Source organism: Canis lupus, chromosome 1 (genome assembly GCF_003254725.2).
Source record: "Canis lupus dingo isolate Sandy chromosome 1, ASM325472v2, whole genome shotgun sequence".
Taxonomy (NCBI): domain Eukaryota; kingdom Metazoa; phylum Chordata; class Mammalia; order Carnivora; family Canidae; genus Canis; species Canis lupus.
The window spans coordinates 113,901,851-113,920,889 of NC_064243.1; the positions used below are offsets into that span (position 1 = coordinate 113,901,851).

The window sequence follows — 19,039 nt, forward strand, 5'->3', positions numbered from 1 at the left end:
AACAAAACAAACAAAAAACACCCCCAAAAACTGACATTTCTTGACTTGCAGAGAAGATGACCTGGAAAGACACACACCAACAGTAATTTCTTTTGAAAACTGGGACTCAGGGATGGAGATGTGGCCTTCTCCAACACACATATACTTCTTTGGTCATCAAAAACAAAAACAATAATCAGTCATGACTCAAATGGTCACTGGAATTTTGCCTAGGATGCACGATCGAGGTTTGAGCACACTTAAAATGACCTGCAAATCAGGTCAAACTATCCACTTAGTCCCAGTGACATACATCCACTGCTTCAGCAAGTAAAAACAATGCATTTGGCCCAACATGGATCATAGTAAGTGAGAAAATCACCAGCCAGCAGAGGGTTGGTAGTAGCCACCCCCCGCCCCCATGTTTCGTGAATTTGGAGTATACCCTTTGTAGGGTTTGCCCCTGTTCCAAAACTGACAATTACATCTCTGACAATAACTATACTTACTGAACACAAGCTGCAGGACAAGTCCCAGCGGAAAGCTGGACATGTCCAAAGCTACTTAATCCTAATGATGCTGAAGGGCAAGCAAGGTGCCTAGAAACGGGGAGTGGCTTGATCTAAGTCACAGGGCTAGGACGCAGCAGGGGCAGGATTCCAACTCCAAGAATTAATTAATTAATTAATTAATTAATTTTTAAACTCCAAGAATTTAAAGAGAGATCTGAGAACCTAATGCAGCATCTTCCTGTTTTGTGTGCTGTGAGTGAACAGGGTTGGGAACAGGCAGAAAAGGCTCAGGAAGCTAACAAGGCTGGCTTCTGGGGGGCTACATGGGCTGGTGAGCCCTACCAGAAGGGCAAAAAAAGTGAAGACGGTACCTCTGTCAGGCACTGAAGAGCCTTTCAAATCCAGGGAGGGGTCAATTTTCCAGCTAAAGCAGCTCACTTTACGGGCACTGCTCCTGGCTGCAAGGGTACCTGGTACCCTTGGATCTATACTGTCCTTCCCTCTGGGCTTCACTCTCTTTTCCAAGCTACCTGCCTACCCAACTTACCGTGTCTGTGAACTGGTAGGCAATGAACTTGCGCATCAAGGAAATGGCTGTGGCCCTTTCCTCCCCAATCTGGAAGAAGAGACACAGACTTCAGAGAGATGACGACAGGAAACATGGACACAGTAAAGGGGATAGGAGACAGCAGCAAGGCAGACAGAGTCATCAGGCAAGAAAGATAAAATAGAAGAAAGAGAGAGAGGAGCAAGAGAGATGAAGTCCAGAGCAAGAGGGTGGGCAGCAGGACAGACCGGGTGAGACACAGTGAGTGACAGGCGGAGAGGGGGGAAGGGGGCTGGGAGGTGGGGGATGAAGAGGCAGAGACTCACAGGCCCAGGAGACCCAGGATAGAAAGATGGCAAGCTCTCCCGGACAAGGCCACCTCCCCCAGCCTCCTGCTACCCAGAGTACACACCTTACATTTGACAGTCCACAGATTTGGATCCCTAGACAGGAGAGGAAAAGGAACCCCTTCAGTGAAATGGCCTCATCACGAGACCTGAAACACCACACCCATCTTTCTTCCCCTCCCTCTATGCCCCCTTCTCCATCCTGCCATCCATAAGCAGGGGAAAGAGGGCAAGTGCCAACCTGCCACTAGTCCCCATCATCCAGCACTCTGGGTCTGCCTAGGTACATGTCCCCACTCTCAATACAAAATTTCCCCCATCTCAGCCTGCCCATCCCACCCCTCCCTTACTTGACTCCTGGGAGCAGCTGCTGCTGGGTGATGTCATCTGAGAGCTCATCGGATCCTCCATATACCCTGGAGAGGGGAGAGCAGTTGGAAAGGGGGGTGATGCTCTGTCAGAGCCTTGACCCTTCCCGAAAAGGGACCACCTGTCCCCACTCCATGCCCTTACGTCTCTCCCACAGACGACTTGGCATATTTCTTCATGTAATACTCGCCCAGTTCTTCCTCTCGCTGGTCCCTGGGATGTGAAGGGGGAAAGTGAACATGAATGAAAGGCTGGAGAGGAGGGTGGGCTGACCTGCCCCCAGATCTCCCCTGGGAGCCAATCTCACCCTTTTGCCTCCCTGCTTACCTCCAGAGGTTTTGTAGGCGGCGAGCCCCAGAACGGTCTTCATCCAAGACAACATTATCGATATTGGAAGCTGCAGAAAAATGTGCAAATGGGGTGAATACAGGGAGGTGAAGGGCAGGGATCTGGAGAAAGTGATAGGGGCTGAGAGGGCCGGAGCTGGGCCCTGGGGCAGGAGACACCTCACTTAGGAACCCCCAACCCTCACCCTCTACTCTGTCCTGCTAAGCATCCTGCTTCTCACGAAAAAGACTTGGGGACAGGGCCCAACAGGTGGGGGCATCCAGCCATTCCCCATCTCACAACCACTAAGTATGCCCTTAACTCCATCTCACTCCACCTATCCCTGCCACCCACAATGCTCACACACACGCACAAACACATACACACTTTCCCAGGCCAATGGCTGGAGACCTGGCCTCAGGACTCTCTGATTCTGGATCCTATATGAGTCAGAGCCCCCAGGGCTAGTTGGGGGTCAGGGGTTAGGGAGGGTGCTGTGGGCAGGAAGGAGATGTCAGGATATGGGAGGAGGGTCGGGGACTCACAGTTTTCAGACTCTTACCTTCAATCTCTTCTACTTGGAGGAAGAGGAGGTGGTGGTGGTGGTGGTGGTGGTGGTGGTGGTGGGCGAGGGCAGACAAAGTATGAGCCAAATTATAGCAGCGAAATCAACCAATGGGTTGGGGGAAGGGGAAGGGAGGGACACAGGAAGGTTGAAAATCAAAAGTAAAGGCCAGGCATCAGGTGGTTGGGGGAGAAGCCGAAATGTATGAGGCGCACAAAACGGAAAATAACAGGGAAGTAGGGTCACTGGCCCAGGAAGTGGGGGGTATCTCGGGACAGAGCCCACCCCCCTACAACCCCTAGAAGGGGATTCACTGGGGCCCTGGGATCCCAGAGTCCTCTTCCCACCACACCCACCACCCACAGCCCCCACCCCCCAACTCATGGGCCTAAAAGGAAAAGGGTACAGAGCTGGTCTCTCTGGCAACGACAGAAAGAAGCGAGGTGAGGAGGGTGGGGGGTGGGGGTGGTGCAGGGCATGGGGTGGGGAATGGGCTCTCAAGACCATTGGTCACACCCCAAAGTGGTCTTGCAGAGGTGGGGCCCCCACACACCTTTCTCTAGAATGTCCTCTGCTCCGTCCTCCCACTGGTCCTCATCCTCATACTCATCATCCACATCTGCAACAGAAAAGCCAAGTAGTCAGGGAGGTGGGTGCAGCAAAGGCAACCTCAGAACAGTGGCTCCTGGGAGACATCACTGGGAGATTGGCAAGACAACCACCTACCCTGCAGATCATGACAGAGGCCTGCATAGGTGAGGCTCTTGCTCTATGCCACCAAGCTGCTTCAAGCCACAGTATTAGGTCTTCCATGCAGCTCCACCTCCATCTGGCTCTAAAAGCCATCCCTCCCTCAACCCCACCCATAAGTCCATTTAAAAAATCATATCGGGGGATGCCTGGGTGGCTCAGTGGTTGAGTGTCTGCCTTCGGCTTAGAGCGTGATCCTGGAGTTCTGGGATCGAGTCCCACATTGGGCTCCCTGCAAGTAGCCTGCTTCTCCCTCTGCCTGTGTCTCTGCCTCTCTCTGTGTTTCTCATGAATAAATAAATAAAATCTTAAAAAAAAAAATCAGATCAGGGACACCAGCCTGGCAGAGTCTGTACAGCATGTGACTCTTGATCTTGGGGTTTGAACCATGAGATTGGTTCAAATCTCGTGCTGGGTGTAGAGATTACAAAAAAAAATAAACTAAACTTAAAAATATATATATATATATCAGATCAAAATAAGCACAAAAATTTCCTCCAAGCTATCAAGACCATTATATGTTTTTTTAAAGACAGGATTTACAGTCTATTGGTTTTGTTATCTTCCCCTTACATTTGTAACACTGACACTTAGTGTCCTGTGCACACTGCTCTGTTGTGAGTACGTGCCACCGAGTCCCAGCTGAATCCTCTGGGCGACTCTGAAGGAGGTACCACCACCGTTCTGATTTTTACAGTGATGGCTCTGAGGCCCAGAGAAGTGACCTAACTGGCCCAAAGACTCTCAACTGGTCCCTGAGAAACAGGCTAGCTCCAGGGCTCATGCACCAAACCTCTTCACTAAGATACTCATACTCTTTCATACATAGCGAATTTTATGCTAAAAGCTGAAGAGTGATACCCCCACATGATAAAAGAATCCAGGGATCCCTGGGTGGCGCAGCGGTTTGGCGCCTGCCTTTGGCCCAGGGCGCGATCCTGGAGACCCGGGATCGAATCCCACATCAGGCTCCCGGTGCATGGAGCCTGCTTCTCCCTCTGCCTATGTCTCTGCCTCTCTCTCTCTCTCTCTGACTATCATAAACAAATAAAAATTTAAAAAAATTATATTTAAAAAAAAAAGAATCCAAAGCAGAGGATGTATGTGTGCAATGAAGTTTCCCTCCCATCTAGCTCCCACTAGCTCAGTCCCCTTCCCCAGAGGCAACTCTGTGACCAGTTTCCTGCCTAGAAATCATCTGTGCATATAGAAAAGATGCATCTAAATCCCCCACCACTACCTGCCCCAATGCAACTTTTTAACACACTGTTGGGTACTTTCCTCTTTTTTCTAAGCAATCATACCAGCCTGGGGCTCTTCCATAGGAGAATATGCCACATTTGCTGATGATCTGCCCCATAACACATTTTACCAGGCCCTTACCATCAACGGACATTTAGGTCACCAGACATTTACAACTGCAAACAGGACTGCGGCAACTATCTTTGGCCTCATATCTTTCTGCACCTGTGCGAGTTTAATTGTCTGGTGAATTCCTAAAAAAAAAGAATTGCTGGATCGAAGGGTCCCTGCCTGTTAAACGTCAATGGGCACTGCCACACACCTTACCATGGGCAGTGCCCAATGCCACTCCCCCCACCGAAACATGATTGTCCCTAGTAGTCCGTGTCTGTGTCACACAGCATGTTATCCCTTTTCTCGATCTGGGCCCATCAGCTACCTAAGATTTCTTCTCAAAGAAAGGACTCCCTCCCCTCAGCCTTTAAGGGGGGACCAGGAGTGTTTCAAGCATTTCCTGCCCCTCTGCTCCCCAATCTTCTCCCAAGAAAATGGTGGCTGGCATTCCAAGTTGTTCTCCTTACGTGGGGTGCCTAGGTGGCTCAGTCAGTTAAGCATCTGTCATCTGCAGGTCATGGTCTCAAGATCCTGGGATCTAACCCCAAATGGGCTCACTGCTCAGCGGGGAGTCTGCTTCTCCTTTTCTCTCTGCCCCTCCCTTAAATAAATGAATAAAATCTTTGAAAAAAAAGTTCTACTTTACATGGGCGTGGGGAACAAGGACTCTCACAGATGGGGGCCAATATCTGGACACAGACATCAAAAGGTTTTAAAAACATATACATCCCCTTTGCCCAGCAGTTTGACTTATAGAGATTTACCATGTAGAAAATCTTCAGGGGCCAGGTTAGATAAAATACATCTTCTCTAATCTCTAAAGAAAATGTATTTATGTCAATTACGAGCAGTGGAAATAAATCACGACAATGTTAACAGCAAATTCAGATATTTTCATGTACAGCTACAGATATTTCAAGATGTCACTTGCATCCATTGTTACTTCAAAATTAGATTCTTATCAGACCCTCCACTAAACCTTGTTATTTTAACACATTCATGATGAAACCCAAACATTCTGCGAATATTTAGGTACTGTATTTCAGTAGAAATGTTCTCTTTGGAATCCTATGCTATTTTTCTGTTAAGCATTTCAGAGCATAATTCTAGGAAGGGGTCTGCAGACTTCAGATTGCCAAAGGAGCCGCAATACAAAAGAGGTTAAGATCCCCTGGTCCAGGGATCCCTGGGTGGCGCAGCGGTTTGGCGCCTGCCTTTGGCCCAGGGCGCGATCCTGGAGACCCGGGATCGAATCCCACGTCGGGCTCCCGGTGCATGGAGTCTGCTTCTCCCTCTGCCTGTGTCTCTGCGCCTCTCTCTCTCTCTCTCTCTCTGTGACTATCATAAATAAATAAAAAAATTTTAAAAAAAATTAAAAAAAAAAAAAAGATCCCCTGGTCCAGGGACGTCTGGGTGGCTCAGCAGTAGAGCGTCTGCCTTCAGCTCAAGGCGTGATCCCGGGGTCCTGGGATCGAGTCCCCTATCAGGCTCCCTGTAGGGAGACTGCTACTCCCTCTGCCTATGTCTCTGCCTCTTTCTCTGTGTTTCTCATGAATAAATAAATAAAATCTTAAAAAAAAAAAAAAAAGAACCCCTGGTTCAGGTAATAAGTTGTGTCTACGTCTAAACACATAGAAAGGTGTTCCCCAGCAGTGTTGCTCGTAATAATGAAAAACACAAACTTCAATGTCTAAGAAGAGATTGGTTAAATAAAACAGATTCTGGAGAAAATACTACCATGTAGCCACTGGGGGAAAAATGGGTATTTTCAAGATGATGATGATGATGATGACAGTAGCTAAAGTTTATAGAGCACTGAGGTGCCAAAAGTTGATCAGAAAACTTTATTTTTTTTTTGATCAGAAAACTTTAAATGAATTAACTTATTTAACTTATCTATGTTATATCTACCTGCACAATCGCTGAAAGTAAAAAAAAAAAAAGTTTACAGATCAGTAAATATAATGTGAGCCTTATACTGTTAATAGATAACCACCTTTTCTGAGGGGCTTCTAGGCTGGGGATTTCACTCTGGGTTGCCATTACTTGATGTGCTTTACTTGCTTGGCCCCCCCCAAATCCTCAAATATCCCTGCTGGATTAGGAAGGACTGTTTGTTCCCTGGTAGAGAGGGGAAAAGGGGCTCTGAGAGATGAACAGCAACTCACCCAGAGCCACACAGGGAAGAGAGCAGAGCCAGGCCAAAGGAATCCAGGCCTGTCGGCCTCCACTCCCATGCTGCCTACATCTAGGTCATCAGAGGTTTTCACGACGAGCACAGACTTCAGGTCTTTAAGAAATGATAATGGTATTATAACTGTGTATTTATTTTAAAAGGACTGATAGGGACGCCTGGGTGGCTCAGCAGCTGGACATCTGTCTTTGGCTCAGGGCACAATCCTGGAGTCCCAGGATCGAGTCCCACATCAGGCTCCCTGCATGGAGTCTCCTTCTCCCTCTGCCTATGTCTCTGCCTCTCTCTGTCTCTCATGAATGAATAAAAATCTTAAAAAAAATAAAAGGACTGATGTTTTAGGAACACAGAAATATTTCAAAGCAAAATTCTACATTTGGTATTTGCTTTGACATCATCAAGCAGTGAGTGGAAGTGAGTAGGAAAAAGCAAAACAGGATTGGTACTAAGCTATTTACTCTTGACACTATGTGGTTAGTATGTGGACTTTCCATATACTATCCCACCAGTGTGTGTTTGACATTTACCAAAGTAAAAAAAATTTTTTAAAGTATGTTCAAGAAATAGAAGTGAAGGTGGAAGTCCAGCCTCCGCTCAGCACTCGCCAGCCCTGTGACATACCGGCCTCGTCCAGAATGAAGCCGCCATGGCGGGGTTTCTTGGGAGGCCGGTCATCATCTTCTTCTTCCTCTTCCTCATCATATTCTTCCTCCTCTTCCTCCTCCTCTTCCTCCTCCGGCTCTTCCTCCTTCTCACTGCCTGCTACACTCCGCCGCTCTTCCTCTACCTGGAGAGTCAGGTAGGGTTGAGGCACCAAGGTTCTGCACCCCCAGATCCAGACACCAAGTCCCCCACCCCCAAGTCTGACACCAGCTAGTCATCACCCCCTGTGCTCTGCATACACTCCCTTCCGCCCTGGCCAGGCCTCTCTGGCAGCCATCCTATCTCAATGACAGCACTGCCATCCCCCCAATCCGCCCAACCAATACCCGGGAGCTGGTCAGACTCCTCTACCTGGCCTGTAAATGCTGCAGCTCCATGAGGTTTGCTCCTTGGCCCTCATCTCTCTGCACCCTACAATTCCCTAGCCCATCTCTTCCGCTCCCTTGGCTGGTGGACATCTCTGCAACGATTCTTGTATCTCTAATCCCAGTCTACACTGCTCCCCGAAGTTACTGCCTGCCTCTTGTTGCTAATTCTTTTTTTTTTTTTTTTTAAGATTTTACTTATTTATTCATGAGAGATACAGAGAGAGAGGGAGGCAGAGACACAGGCAGAGGGAGAAGCAGGCTCCACGCAGGGAGCCCGATGTGGGACTCGATCCCTGGTCTCCAGGATCACACCCCAGGATGAAGGCGTTGCTAAACCGGTGGGCCACCACCAGGGCTGCCCTCTTGTTGCTAATTCTACGCACAATCTTTACTCCTCAGCTACAAAACACCTCACACCACTGATCCTCCCTAGGGAAAAGCTCTTCCCTTGGCATCTGTCACATCACATCCCCCTGGCTTTTCTCCAACCTCTCTGGCTGATCTTCTGCAAGCCCCTCCTCCTTGTTCAACCCTCAAGTACTGGCTTCAGTCCCCAGGGTTCAGCAGGGGGCCCACTCTGCTTCTGCCTGCAGACACTCTCCCCCTCGGCCACTTTACCTTCCATAGTCTCGCCTTCCATCTCTGCAGGTGATGCCCCATCTGTTTTCAGTTCCCCACTTTCTTCCAGAACTAGAGGCCCCCATGTGTCAGCAGCCTCCACAGATGCCTCCCTCAGGGGTCCTCTGAGCACACACACCATGTCCTACACTGACTTCGATGTCCTCCCTTAGGTTTCTGCTGGCTCCCTCTAGCTTCCAGGAGGCACCAAACTCTTGACCTTCCTGTTTTTGGAACATTATCCCTCCAATCTGTCCCTTCTTCCCCATCCCCATATCCCCCAGCCTAAGCCAGAACGCTGCCCTCTAAAACCCAGCCCCTTGGGACGCCTGGGTGGCTCTGTGGTTGAGCACCTGCCTTCAGCTCAGTGCGTAATCCTGGAGTCCTGGAATCAAGTCCCACATCAGGCTCCCTGCGTGGAATGGAGCCTGCTTCTCTCTCTGCCTGTGTCTCTGCCTCTCCCTGTGTCTCTCATGAATAAATAAATAAATAAATAAATAAATAAATAAATAAATAAATAAAATCTTTAAAACTAAACAAAACCCAGCCCCTTGCCCAGCCTCTTTTCTGGTCTCTTGGCCTCTAAGCCCTCTTTCTGTACCAGTCACAAAAGGAGATGATCCACACAAAGCAGTGTTTGCCAACTTCAATCTTTTCCTCATTAACTTCATGCCTTCTTGCCAAGTTCACATCAGTACAACCCATTTATCTGCTATTTTCTTTAAATTCACTCCAATTTTCATTTAACTTAACAGAAAAACTTTTCCATATTTTGAAATATTTCACAAGTAAAAACGTTTTTAAAGTTAACTTGTCATGGGACAAGACATGGGTGGCTCAGTGGTTGAGTGTCTTGCCTTTGGCCCAAGGTGTGATCCTGGAGTCCCGTGGGATCAAGTCTCACATCAGGCTCCCTAAATGGAGCCTGCTTCTCTCTCTGCTCATATCTCTGCCTCTCTCTCTCTCATGAGTAAATAAATAAAGTCTTTAAAAATAAATAAACTTAACTTGTTATAAGCAAAAAGTAACCATAAAGATAAAAGTAAAACAATGTTATTAAGCACTAGTAAGATACTATTGCCTGCTGCAAGCTCTAAGCCAAAAACCTGTTTGCCTAATAAACATGGAGACAAGCTCTTATTATAAGTGTTCAAGGCACAGTAGCACCAAAATGAAACTTTCTGTGACCCAACTAAAAGACAGGACATGCAACTTATACAGGAAATAACTTCATGATGATTCAATGTGGCTTGAGGTCTTGTTCTTATCCCACCTAAAACCACCTCTCATCAACCCCTACCTGGAATGTAACCTATAGTCTTGGGAAACTAAATATGATCAACACAAAAATGGGTCATTTGGTTCCCCGCTTGAAACAACATGGCCATGGTTTCCCACTGCCCTCAGGTAAAGAACTAGCTCCCTAGCAGCCTAGACTAGAAGCACACACTCTGCCCACTGCCTCTCCTTCTCATCCTGCCTCTTTAGGCTCCCCACTCACCCAAATGCTAGGTCCCAGCCATACTGAACTACTCATACCATGCTCTCTGTGCTATCCATTGCCCATGCTGGTCCTCTGCAAAAAAAGCCATTCTCCTTTGACTCTTACTCATAGTTCAATCAAAATACCCCCCTTTTCAGGGAGTCATGCTACCCCCCATCCCCAGCAAAGTCAGGCATATCCTCTGAGCTTCCTCCATCACAGCCTTGTACCACTGTGAGCTCCCTAAGAGCAGGGCCCAGGCTATCTTAGGCATTGCTAGGTTTCTAACATCACCCAGTCCAGGGATAGGAACTGAAGCAACTGAAATATTTGTTTCATACATATTCCTGACTAGTTCACAATGTCCCACTTTTTAACAACTCAAACTACAACAGGACCACAGCTTGATTTCAAGGAACCTTGTCATCACTCTCCTGGCTCAGTCCCAGCAAAACCTTCTCTCCAAACCTGGCTCCCCAATCACTGAGGAGAGAGCTCCTATTACTATCTTTGTGTTATCCTGAAGCTTGAACATGCTCTTACGCTGGGCATCCTCACAATCCCCTGAAGTAACCATCTGTTTGTACAATTATCTCTACCCCGGGACAGAGAGCTCCATGAAGGAGCCTGTGACCCACCATGACAGCAATACTAGTAACACATGTTCATCGAATGAATGAGCAAATTACTGGGACTGAGAATGGTGAAACGGCTCATTCTCCTCAACACTGACTCATCGTCTGCCATCCCTACCTTCTGTGTTCCACAAGGCCTGGTCCTTCAAAGACCATGCTAACATTTGGCTGTCAAAAAAGCCTATCCAGTCCTATCTCTGGTTGGCCTTTCACTGTCCTCCTGCCTCATCTGGTGATAGCTGACAAGCCAGCAGGTGAGTCAAGAGCCTGGTGTGGTGTTGGGAAGTGAGATCTGGACACAGCAAACCAGATGCCCCAGCCAGGAAAAGGACCCAGGGATCGTGTTCTTATTACCACCAGGATCTAACCACAAACAGTGTCCTGAAGCCATGAGTCAGAGAAACCAAGAACCCAGTGCTGCTTGAAGCAAAAGCCCTTCCTAGCATCCTCCCACTTTGCCCCACCCTGACGATGGCTTCCCAATTCCTTCAACTCTTCACTGGAGGCTGAGGATTCCCCAGAGAGCACAAGGATTGACAATCAAATACCTACAGAGAGCAAGAAAAGAACAAAAGTAAGTGGAGGAGGTCAAAGGAAATCCATGGCACTCTCTACCTGATGTTTCCTAGGATACAAGTATATGAAATGTTTACTTAAATCCACCACAAGGCAGGTATGATGATAAATGGCAACTGATATATACCAGGAAATGGGAGAAAATTCCCCATTCTACAGCAGGCTGACACTTCTTAAGCAAAGAGCTGCTGGGGGGCAGCCCCGGTGGTGCAGCGGTTTGGCGTCGCTTGCAGCCCGGGGTGTGATCTTGGAGACCCGGGATCGAGTCCCACATCGGGCTTCCTGCATGGAGCCTGCTTCTCCCTCTGCCTGTGTCTCTGCCTCTCTCTCGCTCTCTCTGAATGAATAAATAAATAAATCTTAAAAAAAAAAAAAAAAAAAGCTGCTGGGTAGAACAGTCCTGGGTTTCATGTTGCTGGATCCTCTCACTTTCCCAGAAAAGCAGAAAATCATGACTTTTACATGAAATAGTCCTTACAAGTGTTGGCAACTAACTTTAAAAATGATTTAGAGGCAGCCCTGGTGGCTCAGCGGTTTAGCGCTGCCTTCAGTCCAGGGCTTGATCCTGGAGACCCGGGATCAAGTCCCAAGTTCAGGCTCCCTGCATGGAGCTGCTTCTCCCTCTGCCTCGCTCTCTCTCTCATGAATAAATATATAAAATCTAAAAAACCAAAAACAAAACAAAAACAAACAAAAAAACCTGATTTACCTTTCTGGAGGTTAAAAGAAACATTTACAATCATCAAGTCATCTCTTTGTTAGTTTGCAACTGTTGCCTACTAAGTGTAAACTCTGAAAGAAAATTTGCCTGGCTCCACTCTCTTCAACACCTAAGGAAGAATCTGGAACACAGGAGTAGCTGCTCAAACATTTATTTAATCAGCGAAAAAGCCAGAAGTAAACAAAAGAGGAAAATAGGTAACAGCAGAATATTTAAAATCAGATGAACCAAATAGAGCCAAAGCCAGAGTAATCCTTTCAAAACATGAGATCACACCCCTTCTTTGCTCAAAACCTTTCTCACGGCTCTGTCCCACTCAACCAGGACAAATTCCTTAGCAGAACCTTCAAGATCCTATATGATCTGGCTCCTGCTACTTCTTTGCGGCACACGCTCTCCTTGTTACTTCTTGAACAGGCAGGCCCACGCTCCCAACTCTGCACGTGCTGCCCCCCTTACTGCAACACTTTTAACTTCTACACATGGCTCACTCCCTCACCTCCGACATGTCTTTTTTCAAACATCACCCTCTCAGGCTCACCTTACTTAAAACTGACCAAGACTTCCTATTCGCTACTTTTCTCCAGGGTACCCTCTGCCTTACTAAACGATAAACTTATTAGTTATGTTTACTTAGAAACAAGGAGCAAAGACTTTCAAAGTCTGTTTTGTTTATTGGTGCCGGCCCAGGGCAAAGAATTGTGTAGGCACTAAAAATATATTTCTGAAATGAAATGCACACCCCAAAATAGAAGCGAACAGGGAGTGCTTGCTCTATGCCAGGTCCTGTTATTTCACTGTACCTGGCGCATCCCTGGCTTCGCGCACCCATCCATCTGCTGGACTTAGGCTTGCCTACTTCTCTATCACTACCAGCAAGCTGGAAGCTCCCAGAGGCCAGAGTTCGTTTTGATGTCCTCCGAGCTCCCACAGGGGCCCTTCTGCCCTGGTCCTGCCCCAGGCGCGATGCCTCCCCACCAAGTCCCAGCCACACACCTCGGCCTCCTCGCCGTCACTGCTGTGCTCACTATCCTCCTCCTCGGAGAAGTTGCTGTCCTCGCTGTCCGACATCTTCTGCTCTTGCAGGAAAAGACGGCGGCCTCAGTGCGCCCCCCAAACAACGGCCCCACCCCAGCCTCAGTTTCCCCGCCAGTTCCCGGGGAGAAGAAAAATCCCTTAGCGCACTTCCGGCAGCCTCGTTCTGGCAACCGTGGTCTCGAAAGGCTATCCCTAAGCCACCTGGTACACCTTCCGAGTCCCCGAATCCGGGCTCTAAGCCTCCCTGGACCCCGGCGACCCTCGGTGCTGCCACCTCGGCGACCGACCCACCCCTCACCGCTCGAGTTCCACCTCAGCCTTCGGTACCAGCAGCTGTTCACACGACGCCCGGCTGGGACTGACGTGCCCTCTCGCGAGAACCTACCCGTTGGCCTCGCCTAACGCGAGATTTCCGGAGCTCGTCTCCGGTGACGCACTTCCTGGGCGCCATCTTGAAAGTGGCAGGTCTGCTTAACGTAGAGCATGGAGTCGACATCTTGGGAGTGTCAAAGAGGGGTACAGCTCCTCCCCTTCTCCGTTAGGCATTTCCAACCGGGAGCTCGAGCTTGTACTTAACTGATGCGGTGTGCCAAGCCGCGAGGAGTCAGGGAAGGACTAAATAATAATGAATTAGCAGATAAATCAGACTTTATCCCCTAGATCCTCTAAAAGATTCCTAGAAGGTAAGTACCCCCATTTTGCCGACAAGAAAACTGAAGCTCAGAAAAATTAACCGCGCAATGGCAGACCTAAGACTCCTCCCCAAGTGTAGGTGACCCTTAAAAACCCTTGCTTTCCTTTACAAATCCCTAAGTTTAAATCAACGGGAATTTACATATTAGTAATTATTTGTCTGACAGGTGGCAAAGAGGACCAGGCGATGAGAGAGAAGAAAAATTAATCTGATGAAGGGGGAAAAAAATCAAACTTTTAAAACACATTGCTGGGGATCCCTGAGTGGCTCAGCGGTTTCTCGCCTGCCTTAGGCCCAGGGCGCGATCCTGGAGTCTCAGGATCGAGTCCCGCGTCAGGCTCCTGGCACGGAGCCTTCTCCCTCTCCCTGTGTCTCTGCCCCTCTCTCTCTCTATGTCTATCATGAATAAATAAATAAAATCTTTTAAAAAAATTGCTAAAATTTCTTGCATAAGCATTGAGACACCTGGATTCAATTTACAGAATTTTAATATGCACCTAGTACAGGGTAATATGTGGTTTGGCCACCAACTGGCTCACAAGACAGCTACCAGGGAATGAATACACACTCCCTGATCCAACAATCCCAAACTGAAACCAATATAAACTGGGGAGGGGCTGGTCACTCTATTTTCCTTTCTATAAAATTGGTTCGTGTATTCATTTTTTAAAAGATTTTATTTATTCATGAGAGAAAGAGAGAGAAAGTCAGAGACACAGAGAGAGAAGCAGGCTCCATTCAGGGAGCCCGATGTGGGACTCCATCCCAGAATTCCAGGATCGCGCCTTGGGCCAAAGGCAGACACTCAATCGCTGGGCCACCCAGGTGTGTTCACCTTTATTCATTTTTTAAAGATTTATTTATTTGTATATATATTTATTCATGAGAGGCACAGAGACAGGCAGAGACATAGGCCGAGAGAGAAGCAGGCTACCTACAGGGAGCTTGATGTAGGACTCCATCCTAGGACCCCAGGATCACACCCTGACTCCAAGGCAGAAATTCAACCACTGAGCCACCCAAGCATCCCAAGCTCGGTCTTATTTATTTATTTATTTTTATTTTAAGATTTTATTCATTCACAAGAGACACAGACACAGGCAGAGGGAGTAGCAGGTTCCATGCAGGGAGCTGTATGTGGGACTTGATCCGGGGACCCCAGGATCACACCCTGAGCCAAAGGCAGATGCCCAACCGCTGAGCCACCCAACTATCCCCCAACCTCGGTTCCTTTAAACAGCAGCCCTTCAAAATAGGATTCTACATATAAAATGCTTATTGACCTTGCTGCAAAAAGACATTTACTCCAGGAAACAGTAATTTTCTCCCCATAGAAAGTTCTTCCTTTGTGTGTCAGGTGTTCTCAACCCTTAGCCCCAGTGGTACGTAAGATGCAAGAAGAGAGCGATGCACAATAGCCCCAAAGTGGAAACAGTCCAATATCCATCATGAGGAGAGTGGATAAACAAATTGGGGTGCATCTATACAATGGAATAGTAACAAAACTGCTGGTTGGTACATGAATGAATCTCAAAAACATGCTGAATGAAAGAAACCAGACACTAGAATATATGTAAATATATATATACATAGTACAATTCCATTCATATGAAACCCTAGAGAAAGCAAAATTGATCCAGAGAGAAAGCAGACTGGTGGGTGTCTACGACTGGAGGTGAAGATTAACTGGGAAGGGGCATGAAGGATGCTTTGGGGTGATGGAAATGTGGCTGTGTGTATACATTTGTCCGAACTCAATGAAATATCCACTTGAAATGTATGCTTTTTACGGTACATAAACTACACCTCAATGAAGTTGATTTTGAAACTATGGATGTTCAGGATCCACCAGAGACCAATTATCAAAATCTCTGGGTTGGGGCCTTGACATCAGTATTATTTCAAAACTCTCCAGGTGGTAATTATTTGTTTTCAGGGACTTGAGGCACAAGCCTCTCTCTGTCTGTCCTCTAGGGGTGGGATTAGGTTAGAAGAAATCTGTGCAATTCTGTCCTTTCCCAGAAGAGAGAGGAGGGAGTATCTGAGAGGGAGAGCAGAGGCAGGTGAGAGCCGATTTATCTACCCACCCCCATCCCAGGAGGTCAGAGACTTCAGGTTTCAGATCTTATTTTCCTTCTCTCCTCTCCCCCTTGGCTCCTTGGGTTCCAGATGGGGTCCTCTGGCCTAGAAGAAGGCTTAGGACTGGGAACTGGGGCTAGAAACCCAAGTCCTCTCTCCCTCTCTCCACCCAGCCTCTCCAGCAGTTCCAGGGAGTCTGTGTCTTCCCAGGCTCATGCTGAGGGCAGGTGCTGAGCACAAGCCCCCTGTAATAACTCTAAGAGTTTGGACAGAAAGAGAGGGACAGGTCTCTGAGGATGTCCTTCGCAGGGTGGACAAGGGCCCTGGCCAGTCACCCACAGCCGAGACCCCAGGGCATCCAGCAGACGCTGTAGCCGGAACACCGCAATCCCCAAGGATGGGCCCTCTTCGAACTGGATCACAGACAGCTCCAGCCGGAAGCACCCCAGAGTCTCAGCAGGACACACCTGTGGGGACAGAGTGACTTGGTATCTCTGGGCAAGGGTCTGATCCCAAAATCCCAACCCCAGGGTTTCTGAATTATGGCCTGGGATAAGCCCCTTCACCTCTTTGGCCCTCAGTTTTCTAATCTGTGACAGAGTTCTGAATAATTCCTACCTTCAGGGCTAATGCAAACCTATACCTAGAAAATGACACTTCTTTCTTAAATTACTTTAAAGTGTTGATTTTGTTAGAACAAAATACATTACTGCTATCTACCAGAAATTGATGAATATATCCTGGATGGGAATACTGCCCTAGTTGATGTGGGATCCTTGTGTGGTGTATGTTCTTCACATCCATATACAGTGGACCTCTCTACCTCATAGGGTCAGTGTGAAGAGTTTTTTTTTTTTAAGATTTTTATTTATTTATTCATGAAAGACACACAGAGAGAGAGGCAGAAACACAGGCAGAGGGAGAAGCATGCTCCATGCTGGGAGCCCAACATGGGTCTCGATCCCGGGACTCCAGGATCACGCCCTGGGCCAAAGGCAGACGCTAAACTGCCGAGCCACCCAGGGATCCTGGTCAGTGTGAAGAGTAAACAAGCTCATATACTTAAACCATTTAGACCAATGCCTGGCAGATGGAGCACTATTTAACCATCACCACCATCATCATCATTTGTTGCTATGTGCCACTTATGTTCTAGGTGTTGGGAGATGGCACAGGGCACCTGGGTGGCTCAGTCCGTTAGGCGTCCAACTCTTGGTTTTGGCTGGGGTCCTGATCTCAGGTTCATGGGATCAAGCTCTACATCGGGCTCCCCACTAAGTGAGGGAGTCTGCTTGGGATTCTCTCCCTCTCCCTCTGTCCCTCCCCACTGCTCACATGCATCTGCAAGTGTGCTCCCTCTCTCTCTCTCTCTCAAATAAATAAATAAATCTTTTTAAAAAATAGGTATTGGAGACAGCAGCAAACAAAATCTATTTGAAGGCTGGGAGCTGGGTCAGCAGCTGGACAGCCAAACACCAGCCCTACTGCCTCCTGCCGCCAACATGTATTCTGAGCTAGTGGATTCTCCCTAAATTTCCAACGCCTGGTAAGGAGCTAATGAAATACTCACCGAAAGGTCATCTGGGGTGTAAAGAGTGCCATCATTTTTGTTTCCCTATAATTTGAGGCAGGGAGAAGAATCAGATCTTGAAGGGGAAAGCCGGACCCTTCTTCAAACATGCCCCCCCCAACCCCCTCCCTGCCTATCTGCTGGCTCTCCCCTCCCTCCTCCTCACCAGCATCTTCATGATGGCAATTAAGAAGTAGAAAGGCTCCCGAGGACAGAGGGGTGATCCTAGGCTTCCCAAGGGCCGTACCAGCAGGAGGATGGTCCAGAGAGGCCACACGGGCACCCTGCCCACCACCCAGGCTTTCTCTGGTCCCAGCCCAGGGTCCTGGAAGCAAGAAGTGCAAAGAGACAGAGCAAGTTGGAAGACTGAAGTGTCCTGACCCCTTCTGGTCCAGCTCCACTCAACCCACAGATACTCAGAAAATGTTCTTCAAGAGGCCAGGGAAGATGGTCATGCTACAGTAGGGAGGGTCCAGGTCAGAGGGCTCCCTGACACCCCCCCCACACACACACACACACAGGAAGATAAAAGACTCAGCAAGCGTATGAGGATTAGCCCAGAGAGATTAGAGGATTTTGGGAAGTCTAATCCCACCCTCCTCCCCCAACAGGTGCATCAGGCAGCATAAGAGTGTGTGAGTACGTGAATCCCATGGCCTGTCTTCTCATTGGAAAACACCCCTGCTAGGCTTTATCTGTGTTTGCAGGTGCATATTTGGGGATCTGCTCTCCCTTCTACTTCTATTCCTACATCAAGTTTCTCCATATTTCAAATATCTTGAAATCTCCATGCTTGCCTGTACCTGTCTGTCTTCGTTCTCTGAGGGCTGGCCTCTCTGCCTCCGAATCGCCGTCACTTGTGTTTTCTGGGTCCATCTGTAATTGACCCTGTGTCTATCTTCTTTTTCCTCTTCTCCATTGGCCCCTTCTTTGTCTTTCTCCTTCATGTGTGTCTGTCTCTCTTGTGCTTTGTATGTCTGTCTGTCCCCCCAAGTCAGCGTCTGGGTGCTCCCTCCCTCCACCTCTCCTCTCTCTCACCTTGTTGGAGCTGGACTCTGGGCTGGAGGATTCTCCCTCCAGCCACAGATCCGCCCACTAACCTCCACCCAGTCTCCACCTTCCAGGTGCAAAGTGAGTCACCACAGCCCTTTGAACCTTGGACTTCAGGGACGCCTGGATGGCTCAGCGGTTGGGTGTCTGCCTTCGGCTCAGGTCCTGATCCTGGGATCTGGGATCCAGTCTCGCATCAGGCTCTTTGTGGGGAGCCTGCTTCTCCCTCTGCCTGTGTCTCTGTGTCTCTCATAAATAAAATCTTAAAAAAAAAAAAAAAAAAAAAAAAAAAAGGAACCTTATGGGCAGCCCCTGTGGCTCAGCGGTTTAGCACCGCCTTCAGCCCAGGGCATGATCCTGGAGACCTGGGATGGAGTCTCATGTTGAGCTCCCAGGTTGGAGCCTGTTTCTCTGCCTCTCTCTGTGTGTCTCTCATAAATAAATAAAATCTTAAAAAAAAAAAAAAAAAAAGAACCTTGGACTTCTGACTCAGTACTGCCAGAGAAACTGAAGCAACTGTGGCCCCTCTGCAGCTCTGAGACAAGCCTTTTGCCTGGGGAGGGAGTACCCTGAGTGTGGGGGAGTAAAAGGGCAACTC

General features: G+C 48.2%; 2 protein-coding genes and 1 long non-coding RNA gene across 9 annotated transcripts in view; 1 reads left to right on the forward strand and 2 right to left on the reverse strand.

The window, feature by feature from the left end:
• Nucleotides 1–13,464, reverse strand: part of SUPT5H (SPT5 homolog, DSIF elongation factor subunit) — a 29,066-nt gene extending 15,602 nt beyond the window's left edge. Inside the window, exons 1-10 of one of the 5 annotated variants that reach the window (XM_025425029.3) lie at nt 13,347–13,464; nt 13,007–13,084; nt 7,568–7,733; nt 3,200–3,265; nt 2,644–2,655; nt 2,082–2,151; nt 1,899–1,967; nt 1,736–1,801; nt 1,451–1,481; nt 1,039–1,107 (exon numbers count right to left, since the gene is read on the reverse strand). In XM_025425029.3, the coding sequence (XP_025280814.1) occupies nt 1,039–1,107; nt 1,451–1,481; nt 1,736–1,801; nt 1,899–1,967; nt 2,082–2,151; nt 2,644–2,655; nt 3,200–3,265; nt 7,568–7,733; nt 13,007–13,081 (624 nt within the window). In that variant the 5' untranslated portion in view covers nt 13,082–13,084; nt 13,347–13,464. Of the gene's footprint in view, nt 1–1,038; nt 1,108–1,450; nt 1,482–1,735; nt 1,802–1,898; nt 1,968–2,081; nt 2,152–2,643; nt 2,656–3,199; nt 3,266–7,567; nt 7,734–13,006; nt 13,085–13,195; nt 13,312–13,339 lie in introns of those variants that run through there. The other 4 variants (XM_049109582.1, XM_049109575.1, XM_049109593.1 and 1 more) reach the window with 4 other exon arrangements.
• Nucleotides 13,465–13,506: 42 nt separating this feature from the next.
• On the forward strand, nt 13,507–18,909 carry LOC112645483 (uncharacterized). Of its 2 annotated transcripts, none has more exons than XR_004807436.2 (5): nt 13,507–13,731; nt 16,131–16,309; nt 17,226–17,367; nt 18,003–18,098; nt 18,516–18,909. It is a non-coding gene; the product is annotated as an uncharacterized LOC112645483 (long non-coding RNA). The 2 variants fall into 2 exon arrangements; XR_003127098.3 differs by having other exon boundaries at nt 13,508–13,731; nt 18,502–18,909.
• Nucleotides 14,781–18,502, reverse strand: LOC112645481 (uncharacterized). 2 transcript variants are annotated; one of them, XM_025425034.3, is made up of 4 exons: nt 18,195–18,502; nt 17,639–17,716; nt 17,392–17,436; nt 14,781–16,288 (listed from the first exon to the last, which is right to left on the reverse strand). In XM_025425034.3, exons 1-4 carry the CDS (start codon nt 18,336–18,338, stop codon nt 16,034–16,036), a joined length of 522 nt encoding a protein of 173 aa, XP_025280819.1. In that variant the 5' UTR covers nt 18,339–18,502; the 3' UTR covers nt 14,781–16,033. The 2 variants fall into 2 exon arrangements, with proteins under 2 accessions (XP_025280819.1, XP_025280818.1); XM_025425033.3 differs by having other exon boundaries at nt 17,558–17,716.
• Nucleotides 18,910–19,039: the final 130 nt, after the last annotated feature.